Here is a 24,462-nt window from a genome sequence, read left to right as displayed (position 1 = left end):
CATCCTGACCCCTCCTCCCTCCTCCCTCCCCATACCATCCCTCTGGGTCGTCCCAGTGCACTAGCCCCAAGCATCCAGTATCGTGCATCGAACCTGGACTGGCATCTCATTTCATACATGATATTTTACATATTTCAATGCCATTCTTTCTTTGCTGTACTAAAAAGGCTGAATGATAATATATCTTGCTTTCTTGTACCAAAACCCACCTCCTCTCCCCACAGTCTCTCTGGAAGAGCTAGAGGAGTAAGGGAGGAGTTGACTCTGGGTTTAAAGATTCTGCTTGAAGACGTAGGAGAAGAGGTGAGCAGGTAAAGGAGAGCAATGCTCCTGGGAAGGCAAGCAATGCTCCTGGGAAGGTCAGCAATGCTCCTGCTAAACAGAGGATGGAGGGTAGGATGTTGCTAAAAAGAAAGAAGCAGGGAGCTTACTGGAGATGGCTCCCAGGGTCTAGTAGTTGACTTCAGGGATGTTACCAAGAATAAAGAGGACCCTCCTGCCCAGGTTGATGAAATTGGCACAGGACCACCAAGAGCATGGGTCAGGCCCCTGTGCCAAGTCCTGGTGCTACATGGTAGTGCTGAATGGAGCTAGCTAGACACCAGCTCCAGCAGAAGAGTGGTTTTTAATGACAGCTCTGCTAGAGTTCACTCACTACACTGACGTTCCCCATCCCCAGTACCATCGCAGGAAGAAAAAAAAAATTTTTTTTTAATATTTTATTTCTGGCATAATTTTCACTCTCTCCTCCTACCTCCTCGCTTTTAAAAAATTTGCCTCAAGTGGCAATCAACAATGCCTGTAAGTTGGGACTTTTTAGCTGGAGCAGAGAAGGAGTTAGATAACAGAAAGGCCAGCTGCTTAACTCTTCATAAGTGAGGATGAGGTAATCATTTTCAAGCTGGGCAATGAGACAAGGAAGGGAGCAGAGCAATGAGTAGGACAAGAAAGGCCCTAAGTGTGCCAAAGGCCAGCCATGAGACTCCCAGTCACTCATGGCAGCCACGGATAGGCTGATAGTTAGAGGAGGCAAGAAAGCTGTGATTAGGGGGAGTGGGGCAGTACAAAAGGATGGCAGGGGGCATGCAAGAATCAGAAGTTTTGTTAAGACTGATTTAGGGGACAGTGATTACTGGTGCCAGGCTCTCATGGCAAGAAGGTAGTGGGCACAATCAATATCTCCTGAGGCCAGGAGAGCATATGTGCTCCAGGGGGAGGAAGAAAACACAATAGATACCTAGCAAACATGTTCAAGGAGCTGCTGACGATGTGAATCTGTAGGCCAGAAGGAGGTTGCCCTGGACATGTGCTTGGGAATCATCAGCATCTAGAAAGTAAAGCCATCATGGATATTGAATGAAATCACACAGATAAAGTATATGGAGAGGGGAAAAAAGAGATCAAGATAAAAGTCCAGCAGGTACACCAGCGTTAAAGAGCAAACTGAACGAAAACAAATGCATGAGAATGAAAAGGACTAAAGAGAGAGTGCCTGCATGCCAAGTCATTTCAATCATTTCTGACTCTTTGCAATCTTATGGACTGTAGCCTGCCAGGCTCCTGTCCATGGGATTCTCCAGGCAAGAATACTCGAGTGGGTTGCCATGCCCTCCTCTAGGGGATCTTCCCAACCCAGGGATCGAACCCACATCTCTTATATCTTGTGCATTGGCATCTGAGTTCTTTACAAGTAGTGCCATCTGGGATGCCCAAAGAGATAATAGGAGATTGGAAGGCCATGGAGCCATTAAAAAAATAGGAGAAAATGCCAATAATCTCAGCTGCCACAGACATTCTAAGTGAGGTGAGGGCTGAATTTGGCAGTTAGAAGGTTATATTAGGGCTTTTCAGAGAAACAGAATCAATAGGAGTTATATTTATACATATACATACATAGCTATGTATATAATGATATGCATATGTGTATAAAGTGTATAGTGTACATAAAGTGTATAATAATGTACACAGCTATGTAGTTAAAAAGAGATATAGCTATATATCTACATATCCATATGTTATCCAAATTTAGATTTATTATAAGATATTGGCTCATGTGATTATGGAGACTGGGAAGTTCCCTGGTCTATTGTCTGCAGGCTGGTACAGTTTGAAGGCCCGAGAGCCTCAGGGGCTGATGGCATAGATTTCCGCTGGGGTCTGAAGGCCTGAGAACCAGGTGTGCTGAGGACAGAGGAGATGGATGGCCTAGCACAAGTGGTCAGGCAGAGGGAAAATCCAATCTTTTCCCACCTTTTTGTTCAAGTCTTCAACACATTGTGTGATGCCCATCCACCTCGGGCAGGCCATCTGCTTTACTCAACCCAGCAATCCAAATGCCAATCTCTTCCATCACAGACATGTCCAGAAATAACATTTCATGAGTTATCTAGGCACCAAGTGGCCCAGTCAAGTTGCCACATAAAATTCACCGTCACAGGGGTTGTAGGTCACTTTTGCAAGAATAGTTTCTCAGAAGCCAGCTTGTGGGGTACTGAGAGAGGAGCAGTGAGGGAGTGATATAGCAGTGCTCAGGATTTTTTCTTAGCAGCTTTTCAGGAAAAAGATCTACATTTGAAAGACTTTTTTTTTTTTTAATGGAGAGACAGGTATGTTTTTAGGCTGAGAGAAAGAAGAAAAAGAATGTAGAAGTTGAAAATTCAGAAGAGAAAGAACAATTCAAGCTAAGATCCTGAAGAATAGCTGTGTGCTGAGGTGTAGGTTTTATGTAAAATAGCCTGACTGTGAATGTGATGATTGGCTCTGTGAAGGCTGAGGAAGAGGTAGCTGGTGAAAAAGCCTGAGGGCTCCGGGCAGAGAGAGCATGGTGAAGCAGCCCTGGGATTGGGGGCATTTTGGGGGAAAAATAGGCATGCAGAAGTCAGGGAAAGGTGCAGGGCCACCGGGCCTGGACGCCAGCCAGAGACAGACTAGTGGGAGGACATTAGACCGTAGGTATTAAGCAGGAGAGTGATGTGATCAGAATTCTTGCTGGATAATTCCAGTGTTTTTCTGATAAAGGACCATCACTTACTGAGAATGAGAAGGGCAGGGGTGTGAACTAGGGGCCTATAGCAGAGTACAGAGAATTGCAGTCCCCTTGGAAAATGAATGGACTTCCCTGGTGGCTCAGATGGTAAACTGTCTGTCTACAATGCAAGAGACCTGGATTTGATCCCTGGGGAAAATGAATATGAGATGCCCAGGAACCCTCTAGATTCCTCCTGCAGATATTGTGTTCAGTCACTTCAGTCATGTCTGACTCTTTGTGACCCTATGAACTATAGCCCGCCAGGCTCCTCTGTCGATGGGATTCTCCAAGTAAGAATACTGGAGTGGGCAGCCAGTTCCTTCTCCAGGGGATATTCCTGATCCAGGGATCAAACATGAGTCTCCAACACTGCAGGCAGATTCTTCACCATCTGAGCCTCCAGGAAAGCCTGTGGATAGTACAGCCTCACAATTCATCCAAGCAAGGCTTCCTTTTCTTTCTAAAGTTACCTCTGGTGCTTTATTACCAAGATCTAAGTGTGTGTGTGTGTGTGTGTGTGTGTGTATTTTTTTTTTTTCTAAATAGAGATTTCTTTATATATTATTTGTTCCTATTCATATATACATTCTAAATATTGTATATTTATCAATATATATAATTTATATTTCTGAATAAACACATACAAGCCCCTATCAGATGGCTGAATGTTTATTTCAGATAAGCTAATTGCTGCCTTAAGCTGTTGGTTAAGTGTAGCATCTGTTGATAAATGCACACAGCACTCTCAGCTGTTAGTTTCTGCCTTTCTGTGAGGGGCACTGCGTTAGGCCTGATGTATACGAGGATGGAGAAGACAAGGTCACCAGGAGTTTAGAGTCTGGTTAAGAGGTAAGATGTCTCCACAGGCATTGACATCTTTCTCAGATGGTGAGAGCCAAGTGCAACTAAGCAAGTTCTGTGTCAAAAGGAAAGGGACGCTAAAGAAAGAGTTAATATTCACTGAGCAGCTGCCAGTGTATTTGCTTATTTAAATCCTCCCAAAGGTCCCATGTGCCTATATTATACTATCTTCTTTTTTGGACCCAAGGAAACTTCAGCTCAGAGAGGTTAATTTGCCCAAGACAAAACACATGGAGAACTTGTGCAGTCTCCCTCCATCACATCATTTTGTCTCATCTAATTAAAAGTTTGTGTTTTCATTGCTTGCTGTCTGCAAGGACCCTCCCCAACCAGTTCTTGATGAAATCACGTTCTTGACATCTCTATGTTCTCCATCCTGGATTACTAGCACAACGTTGCCAGTTCTGCCAACACTCCTTACGTCTGTCACCAGTCAGATCAGGTTGGCCTACCTTTATCTGAACTAAACCCAAAGGGGTGGGCATAACTGAGCCTTTGGTTCTGTGTCTTCACTCTTACTGAGTGACTTAGGTGGCCCTTTCTTTTTGCTGAGATAATTTGTGGTGTTGTGTTCTATGACTGTGCCTGGTTTTAATGGGCAAAGCTGCGCCACATTTACTGTTCGTCCCTTAGTTGGAAATGTGGCTTCAGCTTTAAAGTAACCAGAGCAATGTGCTGCCACAGGGCCTGGAAACTTCAAACCTACTTTCGAAACATGACCATGATGCTCTGGCATGAAGTGGTGATGAAGTGGCCAATGCTGATGATTTAAGTGGGATCTAAAGGTGGAAGAAGAATCAAATCCTCCCAGAGATTACAGACACCTTAGGAGGTTATTTTGAATTACTGGAAAGTTAAAACTACATTGATGTAAAAGATGGAGCATTGAAACACAAAGAAGGGCATAGTTTATTGCTGTATTACTAGTTTATCAGTGTTATTTTACATCTCTTTAAAATTATTATTATTGATGGTATAATCAAAGCTTCATGGTTATTTTTTTTTAAATTACTCCCTCCTGAGGGGATTGTCATTTCAAGGGTTTTAAACAGCTGCCAACATTTTAATATTATATTCTCATCACATGATTAACTGTCAATATGTTCCTTGTGGAGGAAAAAAGTTTACTTCAGCTGAGCATTCATTACCTTCACTTTAGGCAGTTTCAATAAGAAAGGAAATAGAAAAGAGTTGGCAAGCATGTGGATTTCTTGTCTTATGTAAGCTGGCTTACATCCCACCTCCTGTCGGTAGAGCAGAAAATGGAAGGGCAAGAAATGATGGTGCTAAACTCCTACCCATGGCTCCAGATGGAAAGAACTAGGAATCCATCATGTGCATAAACCAGTGAAAGAAATGAAGACTTGCTCTAAGGACACAATGCTTGCCCCTCCTGCTCGGTGCCTCTGATGGCTCACGCATCTTAATCACCAGATGCTCTTCAAGAAAGAGGAGCCGTTTATCCTGACCAAAGCACTTGGATAAATGAGGCATAGGACCAGGCTATGGTTCAGAATTCCATTTCTGCTTTTCCTCTGCAAGGACTCCAAGAGGTGGGAGACTATCAAGGTGTAGTCCTAGATGTACACAAGATCCTGTGGCGTCCAGGAAGCCACAAGGAATACGTTCTATGAGTTAAATCCCTCAGGCCCCTTCTTCCAAGACAGGGTGTCCTGCATGGCGGGCATCTTGGCCTAGGCATGAAAAAAATTTTTTTTAATTTGTATTTTGTTTTAAATGTGTTTTTTTTTTTCTCTTCATATTTTATTAAATTTCTAAATGGTTGATGTAAACATTATTTTCAATGTTTTCCCCTTTTTCTTTATCTGGAAAGAAAAGAAATATCAGAAATGGGAAGGCTTTGAACACAGAAGGAACACAGAAGGAAATGCTGTCTTTCTTGTGCAGTCTCCCCAATCCTTCAATTTTCACTGACAAAGAAGACCAGAAAAATGTTCCAAGTAGAGTGAACTATAGATGCAAAGAAACAATATGCATGACGTGGGAAGAAAAAAGGGAACTTGAAAACTTAGGGGACAAACTGTGAAAGCTCTTGAATGCCACAATAGTTGGAATTTGGACTTCGTTCCATGGGCAATAGGAGCCCTCAAAGCCTTCATAAGATGAGAGATGCAATCATATTTGTCCTTTAATTAACTGACTTTGAATCAATGTAGACAATAGGTTGGGAAGGAGTCCAGAATATCAGTTAGGAGGTAGTTGAAACCATTCAGGAGAGAGGATGACGACTCAAATTAAGACAGTTTTGGTATAAATGGGCCATATCGGAAAACTTACATTGAAGGAAGTATTTATGAGAGTTATTATATTGTTACCAAGGAGGATTCTTGGCCTCCTTAATCAATAGAAAGTGATCAGAGGCCAGACAAGAAATTCAGGCAAGTTTTTAATGGGGCCCCTGCTGCAGCAGAGGGGAGTGAGAGAGCAAACAACCCTTGCTAGCTTGCTCCCTGAGGTGAGATTATTCCTTATATGGGATAAGGGTAGTAGTGTGTCTAGGAGTGGCTTAGGTGATCTGCCCACCCATTAGGTGGTATTGTGTACAAGGCGCATGCACAGTAGACTGCTTTTGCTCCAGGCTCTTCAATAGTGGCAGTTGGGCTTTTTGGTCTTTTTCTATCTTTTGTCCAGAATTTGCCCCAACTGTGTAAGCACTCAGTTATTTTTAGTCCCATATAATTTCTTTGCATTTTGTTGCTCGAGGAAAGGTGTGTCCAGGTGCAAGCATTGCAGCACTGCTGCAAAGGGTCCCCAGGTCACAGCTTGTCTCAGCGTGAAAGGCAAAAAGATAACTTGGATAAAAATGATGCCCTAAATGATGCACCTGAGACAAAAGTTTCATTAATCAAGAAGAAATTCACTGTAGGAGAGAAATTGAGTGTGTTTTGTGTTAGAAATGTTGAATTTGAAGTGTCCTGGTGACATCCAAATGAAGGTGTCTAAACAGCTAAAATCTTGGAATTGGGGCTCAGCTGGTAAACAATCTACCTGCAGTGCAGGAGGCACCAGGTGGACCCCTGGGCTGGGGAGATCCTCCGGAGCAGGGAAGGGCTGCCCATTCCAGTATTCTTCCATAGAGAATTCCATGGAGAGAGGACCTGGCAGGCGACAGTCCATGGCTTTCATTTTCACTTTCAAACAGGTTGAGTCTATAGGATGAATATTTGCGAGTCATCAGTGTAGTCAAGTTAGGGGAAATTTCCCAAGTAGATGAGGCTGCTGATAGGGAGACAGTCTAGCAAGGAACAAATGGCCCAGGACAGAACCCTGTAGTGGAGAAGTTGCCAGGGAGACTGAGAAGGTGGCACCTGAGATAGAAGGACCACAATGCAGAATCTAAGGAAATCAGCTCAAGAAGCAGCAGTTGTTTAGAAAGAACATTCAAAGGAAACATTTTGGCCATAAGATTTGGGCCATATGAAAGTCACTAGTGGCCTTTAGAGAAAGCAGCTGCCCAAAAACAAGAGGCCAGAATGAGGTCCTAGTTATTGAGGCATGACAGGAGGCAAGGAAGTACACTGGAGCAAAAAAAAAAAAAAACCAAAAAAACTGCTCTTAGGAGATTTTATTGTGAAGGAGAGAAAGGGAATATAGCTTGGAAGTGGAAATTGCTATTTGCTTGGTTCATTAGTTTGCAAGCACTTATATATCTGATAGCTTACTTGATTCCCAGGACAACTTAGAAAGTAGGAAGGGCAAGCACTGATATGCCTGGGAAAAGGAGGTCAAACAGAGGTGAAAAGTCCTTGCCAAGGTCATCTATAGCCAATTCATGGGAGAACTGAGTTTAGAATTCAGGTTATTTGGCCCATAATCCGATCAACTTTCCATTGTGCCAAACAGAGCATTTCTAAAGTGTTTGCTCTGTTTGGGTACTGGCTATGAGAAGGCATTGAGCTCCTTGTTACAGGGATTTTAATCTTATCTAAAGGAATGTGCAGAGCCACTGGAAAGTTTTGTGCAAGGGAAGCCCATTTTTAAGTCAATGCCTGAGGGAGACAAACCTGGCAGTGAGGTGCAGCATGTCTGGGTGGAACAAACACTTCAGGGGTAGACCATTGGGACGGCGCTTCAAACTGGGACACAGCTCAAAGTAACTGAATGACAGGCTGAGAAAATGACTTCCCATTCAGTTTTATGGATCTTCTGATTGTGTTAAGGAGAGGGTCTCAGCTGGCCAGTATCTTTTATAAAAAATAAGTGACAAAACTTATTTATTTTTGGCTGTACTGGATCTTCATCACTGCACAGGCTCTTCTCCAGTTGCGACAAGCAGGCGCTACTCTCTGGCTGCAGTGCGCGGGCTTCTCATTGTGGTGGCTGCTCTTGTCATGGAGCACAGGCTCTAGGGTGCTTGGGCTTCAGTAGTTGTGGCTCCCAGGCTCCAGAGCACAGGAGGAATAGTTGGGGCACATGGGCTCAGTTGCTCCGCAGCATGTGGGATCTTCAAACAGTGTCTCCAGCATTGGCAGGCGGATTCTTTACCACTGAGCCACCAGGGAAGCCCTATTAAGTCAATTTTAAGACAAGTGGTGCACATGTATGGAAAAGAAGTGCTATGAATGTGCATTCTAATGATGATAAAGTTTGGGAACTTCTTGGAGGCTATTTTAATAGGAATCTACAAAATGAAAGCAGACTCCTAGACATATAGAGAAGAGACTTGTGGTTGCCAAAGGGGAGCCAGGGAGGGAGAGGGATGGACTAGGAGTTTGGGGGTTGGTAGCTGTAAACTATTACATCTAGATTACATTTAGAATGGATATTTAGAATGGGTAAACTATTAATTTAGAATGGATAAACAACAATGTCCTATTGTATAGCACAGGAAACTGTCTATATTCAATATCCTGTGATCAACCACATTGGAAATGAATATTAAAAACAGAAAGTATAAAAATATGTGTAGACTGCTACAAGTCTTGTTATAAATAATTTCAGACATAGTATTAAAAAAATAGGAGTAATGAGAATTTAGTCCAGGGTAAGATGATGGCAGCGGAGACAAAGAAGACTCTGATAAACATTTTAAGGGAGTCAAAGGACAGGACAGTTATCTACATGGGGTATTTTCTGCCTCATTTCTCAGGATGCTTATGATTGTAATAAGAGAAAAATTAAAAAGACTTGTGTAGTCTATTGGATTTATTTTCTTGTATAATAAGAAGCCTGAAGGTAAGGTGGCTCCAGGACAGGGTAAGTCAGTGGCCTGTTGACATCACTAAGAGCTCAGCTTCTCTCTACCTTCCAACCTCAGCAAATAAGCTTTGTCCTCAAGACTGCAAAGTGGTTGTTGTGGTTGGAGCCATCCTACCCTGACATCTGATGCTTTGGTGCAAGAAGAAGACATCTCTTCTGAAGATGAAGAGCAGAGGATGAAGAAACATTTCCCTGAAGGCACCTCCACTGGAAGATTTTCCTGGAGGAATCATATCACATATCAGGTATAAACATTCACCACAGAGGGGAGTCAAGTTACCATAATTAACCCAGATTAATTAGGATTTATTCTCTGAGCTAGGGAGTCAGATCCTTTCCTGAAGGATGGCTTTCTCAAGGTAATAGGGGATAATAGGGACTCTGCTAACAAACATGGCTGGTAAGCAGTCAACCATACAACCAAGACCAGTGGTTTTGGAATTTCTCAGATTAGCTCTTGAACATAAGTGGGGAGTTCTTGAGGCTTGTGGTGTTTTTATTCTTGAAAATTTTATTTAGCTCTTCTCTCCATGTGTTGAATTAAGGCAGAGCGAAACACTTCCACTGCAAAATCAACTTCTGGTTTAGTGATGCACATTGAGGGCGCAATGCGGAAAGTCTGAGGAGACAAAGGAAAAATAGAGGAAAGGGTCACCACAGAATGAACTATGATTTCAGGGAAATGCACTAGACTGGGAATCCAACATCTTGCTTTCATAACATTCCTTAAATTTCCCTCAAGGGTTGGTCTCCTCCTGACCCAGTGCTGTATCCAGGCCATTCATTCTCTAGTCTCAACAATTCTCGTACCATCTTCTCTGCCTCTTTTCATTTTTGTCATCTGCTGGCCTCCTGGTCCTTGCACCACCTCCACTGAGGTCTTAGGCCTCTATTCACCCTCCAATTCTGCCACTGCTGAGGTTGACTTCTGTGTCCCTGTGTAAAACCCAGCAAACTAGCATCTCCATTTCTTTTTTTTAAATTTTACTTATTTGGCTGTGCTGGGTCTTAGTTGCAGCATGTAGGATCTAGTTCCTTGACCAGGAATTGAACCTGAGCCCCCTGCATTAGAAGCATGGAGTCTTAACCACTGGACCACCAGGGAAGTCCCATTTTTCAGTTTCTTGATCGCCACATCTTCCAGAAACTTCATCTATGATCCTCCTCCGCATTCCTGCACATCCCAGGCCAGCCCCACAAGCCTCATCTTCACTAGGAATTCTTCAATTTCTGATCCCCACTGCCTCTGCCTTTCTCATGGAAACTTCAGCAGTCTCCTCATGCCTCCATGCTCTGTGGATCTGTCACTCCGCCTAGATCTCTGCCTCCCCTTCCGACCCAGCTCGGAGCACAGGGTTGGGGATATGAACCACTCTCTCACCTGCCCCTTTCTGCCCTCCTGCTGCTGTACCCACACAGTGAAGTCCCAGCCCTGGTCAGAGCTAGCACAGAACTGTGCTCCAACAGACAGCTGAGAAGCGGTAAAGAAACTCAAGCCGCTGGTGCACAGACACACCAAGTAAAGCAGAGTCCTGCTTCTGCTGGAGCCCTAAACGTTCAGGTCCTCTGTCATCCCTGGCTCAACTCCCGCACCCCTCACTCTATTTCACAACACTCTTGCCTCATGCTTCTCAGAGACTGTCACGCAAGAGCGCTCTGTAAATTTGCTCGCTCCCATGTGCATTCTTATATTCTTGCCTGAAGGTTCAGAGAATGAGCTGTCTCTAGTATTCGACTCCAAATTTTCCACCTGTGCCTTTGGCCCACGAAACGACATTCACCTCCCCTCCAGGAAACATCTCTGCATTCACTTGCATCTTCACCTCCTCCTCAACTTCCCCTCAGCCTATAAATAAGCACACTTAAAGCTCTTGTAAATCGAATCCAAGCCACACATGCATGCATGCACGCCAGGTCTCTTCAGTCATGTCTGGCTCTTTGTGACCCTATGGACTGTAGCCTGCCAGGTTCCCCTATCCATGGGATTCTCCAGGTAAGAGCTGTTGTTGTTGTTCAGTCGCCAAGTTGTGTCTGACTGTTTGCAACCCCATGGACTGCAGCTCGCCAGGCCTCCATGTCCCTTACCATCTCCCAGAGTCTGCCCAAGTTCATGTTCATTGCATCAGTGATGCCGTCCAGCCATCTCATCCTCTGATGCCCTTCTCCTTCCCAACAATAGGGATTTTTCCAATGAGTCATCTGTTCAAATCAGATGACCAAAATACTGGAGCTTCAGCTTCAGCATCAGTCCTTCCAGTGAATATTTAGGGTTGATCTCCCTTAAGAGTGACTAGTTTGATCTCTTTGTTGTCAAGGGACTTTCAGGAGTCTTCTCCAGCACCACAGTTTGAAGGCATCAATTCTTTGGCATTCTGCCTATGGTCCAGCTTTCACAACGGTATGTGACCACTGGAAAGACCATAGCCTTGACTATATGGACCTTTGTTGACAGAGTGATGTCTCTCAACACACTAGGGTTTGTCATCACTTTCCTGCCAAGGACCAATCGTCTTCTGATTTCATGGCTGCAGTCACTGTTCTCTGTGATTTTCGAGTCAAAAAAGAGGAAATGTGTCACTACTTCCACCTTTTCCCCTTATATTTGCCATGCAGTAATGAGGCCAAATGCCACTATCTACGTTTTTAAAAAATATTTAGTCTAAAGCTGGCTCTTTCACGCTCCTCCATCACCCTCATCAAGATGTTCTTTAGTTCCTCTTTGCTTTCTAACATTAGAGTGGTATTGTCTGCATATCTGAGGTTGTTGATATTTCTCCCACCTATTCTGATTTCCAGCTTGTAACTCATCCAGCCCAGCATTTCTCATGGTATACTCAGCGTATAGATGAAATAAACAGGGTGACAGCAGACAGCTGTGTTGTACTCCTTTCTCAATCTTGAAACATGCAGTCATTCCATACAGGATTCTAACTGTTGCTTCTTGACCCGCATACAGGAGATGGGTACATATTCCCATCCTCTAAGAGCTTTCCACAGTTTGTCACAATCCGCACCGTCAAAGGCTTTAGCATAGTCAATGAAACATAGATATTTTTCTGAAATTCCCTTGCTTTCTCTATAATACAGTGAATGTTGACAATTTGATCTCTAGTTCCTCTTCATTTTCTAAACCCAGCTTGGACATCTGGAAGTTCTTGGTTCACTTAACACTGAACCTTCGCTCTTCCCCAGTAGCATATTGGACAACGTCAGACCTGGGGGACTTATCTTTTGGTGTCACATCTTTGTGGCCTTTTATATAAGTTCATAAGGTCCTCACAGCAAGTACACTGGGGTGATTTGCCATTCTCTCCTCCAGTGGATCACATTTTGTCAGAACTCTCTGCTACGACCTGTCTGTCTTGAGTGGCCCTGAATGGCGTGCATTGAGTTCACAAGCCCTTTGCCATGATAAGGCAGTGACCCATGAAGGGGCCAGGCAAGAGTACTGGATACAAATAAAAATGTGTTGACCTTCCTGGTCCCTTCTAGCTACCATACAAACATTATCCTTCCTTTTATTATACTTAATAAATAAAAAGTCTGGTTGATGCTATTGGCCATTATCTTTTACTCTGCCTTCCCTCTATTCACATCTCAACCCAGTGCAGTCTGGTTTCTGTCCCACCAGCCTTCTGACTCCACTCTGACTAAAGCTACTAGTCACTTGCTGAGTGCAGAATCCAATGAGCACATCCCAGCCCTTATCCTTTCTGGTCTTCTCGTCCGCATTTAGCTTTCCAATCCCTCCCGCTTCCCGAACCTCTCCACTCTTGCTTCTATGGCCTCCCACTCTCCTCACAGCTCTGCCTGTTGTTGTTGTTTTTTACATATTTATTTCTTTGGTTGTGCCAGGTCTTAGTTGTGGCATGTAGTTCCCTGACCAAGGATCGAACGCGGGCCCCCTGCACTGAGAGCGAGGAGTCTTAGCACTGGCCCATCAGGGAGGTCCCTCTCTGCCAGTGTTTTGTCTCCATCTGGGTACCTCTTATTCCACCTGCCCTTTAAATGCTGATATGACCCATGTGTCTCTCCTCACCTCTCTGCATTTCACATCCAGACTCCCTTCCCAGGAGATCTCCTCCACTCCCCACTTCTACGTTGATGACCTCCAAATTGTGATCCTCACCTTATTTTTTTCCTCTGATCTACAGACTTGTCTAAGAAGGAAAGGGAACAAGTCTGAAGCTGCACTTATCCTCACACTCCCTAAAGCAAGTTAGACCCGAGGGAGTCATCCCTGACGTTTCCCTTCCTTTATACCCAAGCCCTGTGCATTTCCCTGCCCGACTGCTCTCTGTTTCTCCTCTATCGCTACTGCTGCTGTTCAAGATCAAACAAAATCATCAGCCTCCACCTGCACTCCCTGTCTCCAGTCACATCCCCTCAGCTTTGCCTTCCTCAGAGGACAGATTCAGAAATCAGGCTGCCTGAGTCTGGATCCTGTGTGACTTGGGCACCTTCCTAGCTGTGCGACTTGGGCAACTTACTTAACCTCTCTGTGCCTGCTTTTCTTCATCTGTAAAATAAGGATAATAATGCTTATTTCATAGGTGTGTTGAGAGGATTAAATGAATCAATGTATGCAAAGAGTTTTCGAACAGTGTCTGAAAAGTAGTGAGACTTCTCATCTTTACTACTCACAGCCTCCCATCTCCTGCTCCAGTCCCATGGTATGTGTGTGTTTGTGTGAGTGTGTTTGTGTGTGTAGCTCTTCACACACTGCCATGTTTCTATGTGTGCTTTGAGAGTTTATCACTGTTTAAGGCTCAGCCTAGCCAGAAAAGCTGACCCAGGAGTCCCTTCTCTTTCCTCCTATCCCTTTTTATGGTTATCCGCCAGCTTCCTATATTGTATTATAATTTCCTGTTTATGCCTTTCTCCTCTGCCAACTCCATGGAGGGAAGGATAAATCTTATTTATCATTGTAGCTTTTGTATCCAGCCTACCAGTGGCTCCTTAGCACTTACGTGTGTGCCAGGTAACTAAGGAATAACGAAGCAAGTAAACAATGAATTGTTTCCTATCTTATTTCATAAGTAGCCCATCTTGGGATTTTGAATCATTAATTTTCTCTGATTCATATGGAAAAATATCTAGGACCAGGACTAGACAAAATAGCATTTCCAGTCAAAAGTGCTCCTCTGGTTTTGTTTGCTATGGTTTGGTTTGGGCTGGGAGAGCTTTCAGTCTCTTTGTTTACAATCTGATGGGAAGCTAAGGAAAAGCTGCAGAAACAAGAGGACCCAGACCTGTTTCCTTAAGTGGAGGGGGTGCGGAGGGTCCAGAGCACAGGTGGCAGATCCAGATCTGAACAGGAGGGATGACTCGTTCTCCCTAACCTTTAGGAGAGGTGGGAAATGGCTCCGACAGAGGAGCGTCTGCAGGGACCTTGCCTAATAGCTTCCATTTTCTCTAAGAAGCATCGGTCAAGACTGCTTGCTGAAATAGAATGAGAGGCAGAATGGAGCAGAGAGACTAGGAAGGATGACCCATGTTTGAAATGGGAAAGAAAGAGGCCAAAGGCCAAGCACAACTTAGGGGAGGAACAGGCGTGACCCTAAATCTTTAATCTCTGTCCTGGAACATATTCCTGGAGAGGGTCCTGGGATGTGAGAGATGGAGTGGGCAGCTCACTGTACCGCAGTAGCAGCCCCTGCCCACGGCAGGGCCCCACCAGGGTCCGGACTGCAGGGTTGTGCTTGGTTTTTGCAGGAGTTTGGGGCAGGGAGAGCTTGGTCTCTGCCTTTCCCAGCCTGAAGGAAAAGGGCCCTGGGAGTGGCTGCTTTTGAGTTCTTCATCAGGGACCCAGCCAGGGTGGTCCCCCGCCTCCTCCACAGGGTCACCTGGGCTGCCAGCACTGTGACATTGCTCCTGGCCACAGCGGCCACTAAAGCTTGGTAGACTGGGATTCACAGGGTTAGAGTCTAGCACTGAGTTCAAAATAACTAGGATTGCTCTTACAGGGGTCAGAACTAATTCATACATGAGACAAGCTATTTATGCATGACTGTTATGACACTGTTATAACCCGTCCTGTAAGTCCTCTGGTTTGTCAGTACAGTCCGTTTCTGCCACCTTAGACTGTCCCCTGTGTCCATTCCCCGCAGAACAGTTGGAACCAAACCATTTGGCATGGCGCCCTCTAGTGGCCTAAAGGTATAACTGTCCCTTTCTTTTGTAAACATCTGAGCTGTAAAGGCTGGGCTTCCCTGGTGGCTCAGATGGTAAAGAATCTGCCTGCAATGTAGGAGACCTGGGTTCAATCCCTGGCTTGGGAAGATTCCCTGGAGGAGAGCATGGCAATCCACTCCAGAGTTTTTGCCTGGAGAATTCCATGGACAGAGGAGTCTGGTGGTCTACAGTCCATGGGGTCACAAAGAGTCAGACTCGACTGAGTGACTAAACACAGCACCTAGCAGTGAGGCCTAGACGAAGTGGAACTGGGTTCCCCTCTCACAGGCGTGAAGGTAAGGGACCAGCATCGGGACATTAGGAGATACCTACCTAAACTGATAGGTAAAGACCAGCCTTTTTCTTACCTGAGAGAAAAGGCCGCCTCTGCCAATCAGAAGCCCCATGCATTTGCAGTCGTGGTGGATTTGATTTACTTCTTCACGGGGAAGAGGCTGGCGGCTCTCCTGTAAATACATTAAAAAAATATTCTATGTTTGACATTTGAACAATTAAAGACATTATTTCTAAGAGAAATTAAATCCCACTGCTGGGCATACACACTGAGGAAACCAGAATTGAAAGAGACACATGTACCCCAATGTTCATCGCAGCACTGTTTATAATAGCCAGGACATGGAAGCAACCTAGATGTCCATCAGCAGATGAATAGATAAGAAAGCTGTGGTACATATACACAATGGAGTATTACTCAGCCATTAAAAAGAATACATTTGAGTCAGTTCTAATGAAGTGGATGAAACTGGAGCCTATTATACAGAGTGAAGTAAGCCAGAAAGAAAAACACCAATACAGTATACTAACACATATATATGGAATTTAGAAAGATGGTAACAATAACCCTGTATACGAGACAGCAAAAGAGACACTGATGTATGGAACAGTCTTTTGGACTCTGTGGGAGAGGGAGAGGGTGGGATGATTTGGGAGAATGGCATTGTAACATGTATAATATCATATATGAAACGAGTCGCCAGTCCAGGTTCGATGCATGATACTGGATGCTTGGGGCTGGTGCACTGGGACGACCCAGAGGGATGGTATGGAGAGGGAAGAGAGTTCAGGATGGGGAACATATGTATACCTGTGGTGGATTCATGTTGATATATGGCAAAGCCAATACAATATTGTAAAGTTAAAAAAAAATAAATAAAAGCAACTGAAGCAATCAATGCTCTACCCTCCCTCTCAATCTCTCTCCCCCTGTAATTGAATAAAGCTGTTAATTTCTGGATAGGATTTATTTTGGGGGGTGGCATTATTAAAAATATCTGTTTTTTTATCCCAATTCATTCCAGATTCCCAAAGACAAGATGAAGTTGAATGCAGATCGCCAGTGAATCTTGGCGCTGCAGGTGGTTACCCCAGGAGGTTGATTCTGTAATAGCCATATTTGGAGCCTGCTTTATTTGTGTGGAAATTGTCCTCAACTCTTCACTTGGTTTTGTCCCTGTAAAAAGTTCATTTCAGAGTCCAGGAAATGGCTCAGAAGTTGCACAAGGGCACAAACAGCCCAAGCTGTCCCTGAGCCACAGCACAGCCAGGGCAGCTACAGTGGGGCCCTATGTCCTCGTCGTCCTTCCTTGTGGAATTTGCACTTTTTCACCCAAGACTTACTACTCCAGGGTCAGGAGAGGTAAGCTTTCTGGAAACCCAGCGGTTGTTTCAGGTCACATGGCATCTGAAGGTGGTGACTACTTGTGGGCCCAGGCTTGCCAGCACCCGTCTGATGACATTGGACTGGGGATACCAGTGCTCCCTCTGTAGTCAAGTCTGACCCTGAATCTGCATCATCTGGAAGCCATTTTGAACTACAGACATTTAGACCTCAGGTCAGGCCTATTGATTACTTGGGGTAGGGCTTTATTTAGTCGTTAAGTCATGTCCCGCTCTTTTGCCACCCCAGGGACAGTAGCCCGCCTGGCCGTCCTGTCCATGAGATTTCCCAGGCAAGAATAATGGAATGGGTGGCCATACCCTTCTCCAGGGGATCTTCCCAACCCAGGGATCAAATCTACACCTCTTAATGTCTTCTGCACTGGGAGGCGGGTTCTTTACCACTAGCACCTTACCAAGATCCCACCTTAACATTATGTGCTGTGTGCTAAGTCGCTCAGTCACGTCCAACTCTTGTGACCCCAGGGACTGTAGACCACCAGGCTCCTTAGCCCACCAGGCTCCTCTGTCCGTGGGGATTCTCCAGGCAAGAATACTGGAGTGGGTTGGTATTTCCTTCTCCAGGGGGTCTTCCTGACTCAGGGATTGAACCCGCACTGGCGGGTGGATTGTTTGCCACTGAGCCACCTGGGAAGCCTGTAGAGCAGGGCTTCGGCATCTGTGTTTGTAAATGCTCTTCAGATGCTGGGCTGTGATCCCTCAGTTGTGAGCGCTGAGCCCTGTCACTGCCACTGGCCTCTCTTCTGTGGCACAGCCCTGAGAGCATCAGCACTGGGTCTGGCTCTCTAGCTTCAAAGGCATGATCCTGGCTCATGGGCCAGCCTCTGCGATCCCTGTGAGGTGGAGGAGGGCTCCCTCCCATGCTCCCAGCTTCATTTTTCTGCTCTGCGCTTTCCATCTGCCTTCCCATAGGCTTGGGTATCCATCCCCTTGCCCCATCCACCCTGAATCCTTTCCTGGTTAGGTGTCAGTGGTTGAGCACAGACTCAGACTGTACCTTCCAGAGAGGTCTATATTCTCAGTCTGTTGTGAAGCTTTAAGACTAGGAAAATATTATTCAAATGTTCAGACAAGAAGAGGACCCATGATGGGATAAAAGACTAGGATCACCTCACTGATCCAAAATGTTGTCCTGCTTGTCCCTGAGGCTCTCATGAGGGAAGACTAAAACACGGCAATATAATTTAGGGCTAAACGGTGAAAGGGCTTCCTGGGTAGCTCAGCTGGTAAAGAATCCACTTGCAATGTGAGAGACCTGGGTTCAATCCCTGGCTTGGGAAGATCCCCTGAGGAGGGTGTGGCAACCCACTCCAGTATTCTTGCCTGGAGAATCCAGAGGAGCCTGGTGGGCTACAGTCCATGGGATCACCAAGAGTCACACACGACTGAGCACCTAAGCACAGAACAGCACAAACTGTAGAAACTAGAAAGAAGTCGAGTATGGTTTAGGGGATGAGAGTTCAGAGGTCAGGAAGGGTTCCTGAGGGGCAGCTGGGTTGCTGGGGTCTGGGTGGCCATCAGGGGCCTGGGGAGGGAATTTAGTCTCACCCTGGTCTGAGCCAGCTCCCTCTCTGCTCCTCTGTCCTTTTTTATCACTCCCTAGCCTCAACTGCCAAGACTAACTGACCATCTTGTAGGCATATGCAGAGAAAAGCATGGTTGAAAAAATCTAATAAGGCAAAGCCACAGGACAGCCTGACCCGGCTCCATGCTTGAACCTAAGTTCCACCAGCCCCGTAATCAAATAGGCATGTTAGTAGCTAGCCTCTTCTTGACGGTATAATGTAGCTTCCTGTTTATTTTGTTTTTGTTTTTCAACTTGTTTTGAGAGGGTAGGTTTTCATTTAAACAATATAAAAGTATTCACGGTTATTGGGAAAAACTCCTTAAAGCAGTATGGACATGCATTTAGTAAAAATTGGAAGTTTCTCTTCCTAAAATCCTACTCCTAGGGACACTGCCTGTTAGTAATTTGGTGTGAACGAGACAAATTTTTTATGCATACAGATGCATTTAAATGCACATTTTAAAAATAATTCATCCTTTATAATGTTTTGCATTTGCTTTGAACAGTTTACAATGTATCCTGAACATCTTTCCATGTCAGTGTATCTGGACCTAGTCTTATTCTATTTTTTTAAAATAATTAATTTATTTTAATTGCAGACAAATTGCTTTACAATATTGTAGTGGTTTTTGCCATACATTGACATGAATCAGCCATGGGTGTACACATGTTCCCCACCCTGAGACCCCTCCCACCTCCCTCCCCATGCCATCCCTCAGGGTCATCCCAGTGCACCAGCCCTGAGCACCCTGTCTCATGTATCAAACCTGGACTGGTGATCTGTTTCACATATGGTAATATACATGTTTCAGTGTTATTATCTCAAATCATCCCACCCTCATGGACCTAGTCTTTTTAAAGACTGCCTAGTATTTTGTCACTTGTTGGTAGAGCAATTTGTTTCATCTCCTATTTTTGGACATATATGTGATTTTCTATTTTTGTTTATGATTATAAAAAATATTGCAAACATCCTCACTTATTTATATCTACACACATCTGTGAATATTTCTCTAGGACACATCTCTATAAGTGGAATGGCTAGGTCAAAATGTATACATTTAATCTTTTAATAGACACAGATGAATTTCTGTCCAAAGGGCTGTATCCAGTTCACATCCTTACCAATAGCACATGGGAGTTTTAAATCTGGGTTATATTGTTCAGCATCAATACATCATATACATCAATACAGCATCAAAGCCAAGTTCTGTACTGTTTCAATTACATGAAAGTGGTCTGAAGTATTGCAGGGGCCTGAAATCAATCAATTAACACTGGTACAGTGCTCACCATCTGTGTATTTCCTGGCCCCAAAGGCATATAATTTACATAGGAAAAAAAGATGTTGATACTTGAAAATCGAGTCAACAAGTACATGATTTGAAAGATCATTTCAAAGGAGCTCTTTAGACAGGGAGTAGGAGAGGGATTCTCTGAAGGCTGGAGTCCCTTTAGACAGGAGAAGCAAAGGCAAACTTAAAGAGGAGATGTGGGGAAGAGTCAGATCTTGAACAAGGCTAGGATTTTCAAAGCTAGAGACAGAGAAGAGAGTATCATATTCCATGACGGGGGAAAAGTTTGAGCAGTATTTGAATGTACTGTCATTGAGGGGACAATGGATAGAATTAGCGATAGAGAAGTTCCTTCAGACCCCATGCTTACAACTACTGAAGGGCAGAGAGAAGAGGAAAAGAGCTCATTCTATATATACTATTTTATAGCCTATCTTATTTTTTCCATAATACAGTCTGCACATCTTCCCATGTCACACATATTTCTGTGCCACATAGGATGGATGTACCATCACTTAGCTTGTTTGGTATCAGTGGCCATTTGGGAGAATTCTGATGTTTTACCAGGACAACCCAAGACCTGATAAGTGTCTCTGTCCACATGTCTTGAAGCACACAGTCATTGGGTTTGGACTAGCGGGGAAGGGAGGAGTGCCTCCTCTCTCATGGGGCTTTCCTCGGGGGATTCTGGGCTTTGAGGAGCCTAGACATCCTTGAGGGAGCTCCTGGGTTGGGAGAGGACTCATCTGAACTTGAGAACAGCCTTTTTGACAGGGCCCCAAGCTGAAGATGTGGATGTCACAGCTTGTGAGCCAGAGGGCCTGATTTTATATTGCAGTACTCTTCCTGTTGTCTTCCTGTAGCTTTAAAATCATAATTAAACATTCCAGCCTTGTACTGTCTCTGCTGTGTGGTGTTAAGGGAAAAGTCTTATATCCATGGTCTGGGCTGAATATTGAAAGAATTGAGCATCAGACCTTCTAAATTAGGATGGCATGGTGACAGCAGATAGCAAGACATCTCCCATGGATAAGAATTAGGGGGAAGGCATTGATCTGACTATTCCTTCCCGTGCCAGAATTCTCCTGCTGTCGCTCTCCTCTGAGGATGTAGATTTCACTTTTATGGAGGATTGGGATGATTTCCTACTGACATGGACCCTAGGGGCAGCAGGAGGAACTGTGGGAAAGATTTGAAAAACATGGTGAAGAAAGAATCAATAAGACTTCACATTAGAAATAAGGAGAGAGAAGGAGCCACAGATTATTTGGTGGTTTTGAAGCTGGGGAATTGGGAGAAGAATGGAGATACAGAACAGAAACAGTGACCTTGGGAAGAATCACTGGCTTAAGAGAAAATACTAGATTCAGTTGTCATATTGAGTTTGAGGTCACAGTGGGGCATGTCATCAGAAAGTCACATTCCACCTGGTTACCTGAGAGATTAAAGTCCATTCACAAATAAATACAAAACCCTATAAATCTTTAACATCCTCACCCAAACCATCACCACAGCCTTCTCCTGGCCCTTTTCCCTGCTACTAGCTCTCTGGGCTGCCTGTCCCTCCCCAAATAATTCTCCCCTTCTTTGTATTTCCAATGTAAAATATTCAGTCATTGCCGATGCTCTTTGCCTACTCTGGCAAGAATACCATCAGCTCCCTCTTCCACATTCTCCTCCTCACTCCTCTAGAACTCTCCATGTTTATACTCAATGCTCTCTGTCACCATCAGTTGCTTCAGTGTGTCTGACTCTTTGCAACCCCATAGGCTGTAGTCAGCCAGGATCCTCTGTTCATGGGATTCTCCAAGCAAGAATACTGGAGCGGGTTGCCATGCTCTCCTCCAGGGGATCTTTCCAACTCAGGGATCAAACCCATGTCTCCTGCATTGGCAGGTGGATTCTTTACCACTGAGCTGCTGGGGAAGCCCCAACTCTCTCTACTCATTTCTAATGAGCTTCACTGAGTCTTGTAGTCCTTGCCGGCTCTATCTCTGAATGAATGAGCTTGTAGCCGAGGCTTCCTGCCTTAACTCTTGCTGCCCCAAGAAGCCACAGAGAGACCAGTAGATCACCACCTACCTTATCCTTTACCATTTCTATTCCTATCATGAGACCTTTGCCTCGGACATCTCCTACAATTTCAAATTCATCCCGCAGCTTAGCCAACTTCAGCAACATATAGGTGCCAACTTCTTGGCTATTTTCTTGTAGATTTTCTTCTTTAATCACCTGTTGAGAGAAAGCCCCAAATGACTTTCTATTTAAACAGTTTTAAAAGGGACTGAGAAATAAATGTATGTGACCTGTTTACAGAACTTGACCAGACAAATGGAACCCAAAGTCATGTGACCATACCTTGTCTCATAGAAAGATCTGCTGTAGGGAGAAAAAAAGGCTTGGTACAGGGAACACTTCCCTCATACCTTTCTCATCTTCAGGAGTGGGTAAACATTTAGGGAAAAATAAGAGACTCTGTGTGGGCCCAGAGTCAGGGCACCTGAGATATAAAAGGATTTTCACCTACTTCTGCTCACAGCAGAGATCTGTGATTCTTTTCTTTTGTAAACTTTTTATCTTGTACTAGAGCTGACTAACAATGTTGCAATCATTTCAGGAGAACAGCATAGGGACTCAGACATACATATACATGTATCCATTCTCCCCTAAACTCCCCTCCCATCCAGGCTGCCACATAACACTGAGCAGAGTTCCCTGTGCTATATAGTAAGAGACCTGCAATTCTGGACCACATATGAGCAGTACAGTATATTTATAAGCAGCCGATAGTAACTGCATGACTGCAGGCAGAACTTGATGTTTTTAAGACCTCCTTGTTCACCTACATCCTACTTGCCAAATTGTTTGAGGTGACACAGCACTTTTAACACTAGTTCTTTAGAACACTAGTTGGCATTTCTACAGAATGAAATAAATGTCACATCCTACCCACACTTTCTCTTTTTGAGATTTAGTCATATTTGAATATACTTTTTAATTAGAAAGGGCAGCTTTTACTTATTTTTATTGAAAAATACTTAAAAAAAATTTTTTTTGAATAAGTGAAACATGTGCTTTGTTCAAACACCACAAAGTACAGAATCAAAGAGCAGAATGAGCCTCACTGATCCCTGTCCTCCAGCCACTGTTTCCCTCCCCACAAACAACCACTGTTAATAATTTCTTGTGCAGTCTTTCAGAAACTATGTTACACTTATTTAAAGCGCTATTATGCATGTAATACATGCATGCTAAGCCCCTTCAGTCATGTCCGACTCTTTGTGATGCTATGGACTGCAGCTTGTCAGGCTCCTCTGTCCAAGGCATTTTCCAGGCAAGAGTACTGGAGTGGGTTGCCATGCTTCCTCCAGGGGATCTTCCTGACCCAAGGATTGAACCCACATCTTTTATGTCTCCTGCATTAGCAGGGGAGTTCTTTACCACTAGCACCAAGTGCTATTATTCATAGAATTATGCAAACCTTTTCCAACAGATGAGACCACAGGCAAAACTCAATGGGCTCGTGCTGAACCACAGCTGAATCACCTAGTTGGAATTGCATAGAAGTCATTTGCTCTTTTGTCTTTTCATTTATGACAGTACAACAAATGTAAGGAAGCATATACAAGACAGGACCAAAATTCAACTGACATCAAAAATTGCCATTGGTCACCATAAAACATAAAACATATGCCACCATCCATAAAACACCAATCAAACCACAAAAGAGATTTCAGTGCTACCAGCTAGCTAGGGGAATTCTTATGTTTCTCATATGTGTGAGGTTTATTATATGTTATTTCATATCCAATACTTGAAGCACTGATAGTAGATTTCAAAAAAAGGGAGAGGGAGCAGAATAATACCTGGAAATCTAAACTTAGATTCAGGGACTAGGAATTAACTCTCCACTTTAATTATGTCATGTGGTAGAGTCCTGATAATACGTGTGTAGTTTTGAAGTAGTTGTTTGGTGAAATGAGTGGTGTTGACATAGCTGCTGGAATGTACCTCAAGCACAGCTGAACCAACGGCGCAGGCCATGGGGTTCCCTCCAAAGGTATTGAAGTGAAGCATGCGCTTGGTTAAGGACTTGGCAATATCTAGAGGGAGAGAACAAAAGGTGGATAACGAGTAACACATCTGTAATTTCTCATCATGCCACTTGGGTTATATTTACTTTCATGTTGTAGAAAGGTGTTTACAATAGATTTCATGGCCTCCAATTCATGATAGTGATGTTATGGATGGAAGTGTCTCCCCCCTCAGGGATCCCCAACTCATATGCTGAAGCCCTAACCCCCAATGCAACTCCCTAGAGGCAACTAAGGTCATAAGGGTGGAGTCCTAGTCCAATAGGATTGGTGCCCTCATAAGAAGAGGAGACACCAGAGCCCTTTCTCACTGCAGAAAAGGACTCATGAGGACACAGCCAGAGGGTCATCTGCAAGAGAGATCTCACCAGAACTCAACTGGACTCTTACCCTGACCTTGGACTTTAGCCTCTTGAACGGTGGGAAAATAAATGTCTGTTGTTTAAGCCACCCAGCCTGCAATATTTTGTTATGATAGACCAAGCCGATGAATACAATAGATAGGGAAAAATTGCTTATTTACTC

General features: G+C 44.3%; 1 protein-coding gene across 1 annotated transcript in view; it reads right to left on the bottom strand.

Annotated features, from left to right (window-relative positions):
- Positions 1-9,394: 9,394 nt before the first annotated feature.
- AGXT2 (alanine--glyoxylate aminotransferase 2) overlaps positions 9,395-24,462 on the bottom strand; it is a 42,766-nt gene continuing 27,698 nt past the window's right edge. Inside the window, exons 11-14 of the mRNA XM_010853810.1 lie at positions 23,855-23,946; positions 21,926-22,075; positions 15,652-15,750; positions 9,395-9,728 (exon numbers count right to left, since the gene is read on the bottom strand). Coding sequence (XP_010852112.1) covers positions 9,621-9,728; positions 15,652-15,750; positions 21,926-22,075; positions 23,855-23,946 — 449 coding nt within the window. The 3' untranslated portion in view covers positions 9,395-9,620. The remainder of the gene's footprint in view (positions 9,729-15,651; positions 15,751-21,925; positions 22,076-23,854; positions 23,947-24,462) is intronic.

Source organism: Bison bison, unplaced genomic scaffold (assembly GCF_000754665.1).
Source record: "Bison bison bison isolate TAMUID 2011002044 unplaced genomic scaffold, Bison_UMD1.0 scf7180017864331, whole genome shotgun sequence".
Classification (NCBI taxonomy): domain Eukaryota; kingdom Metazoa; phylum Chordata; class Mammalia; order Artiodactyla; family Bovidae; genus Bison; species Bison bison.
This window is presented reverse-complemented; position numbering and strand designations above follow the sequence as displayed.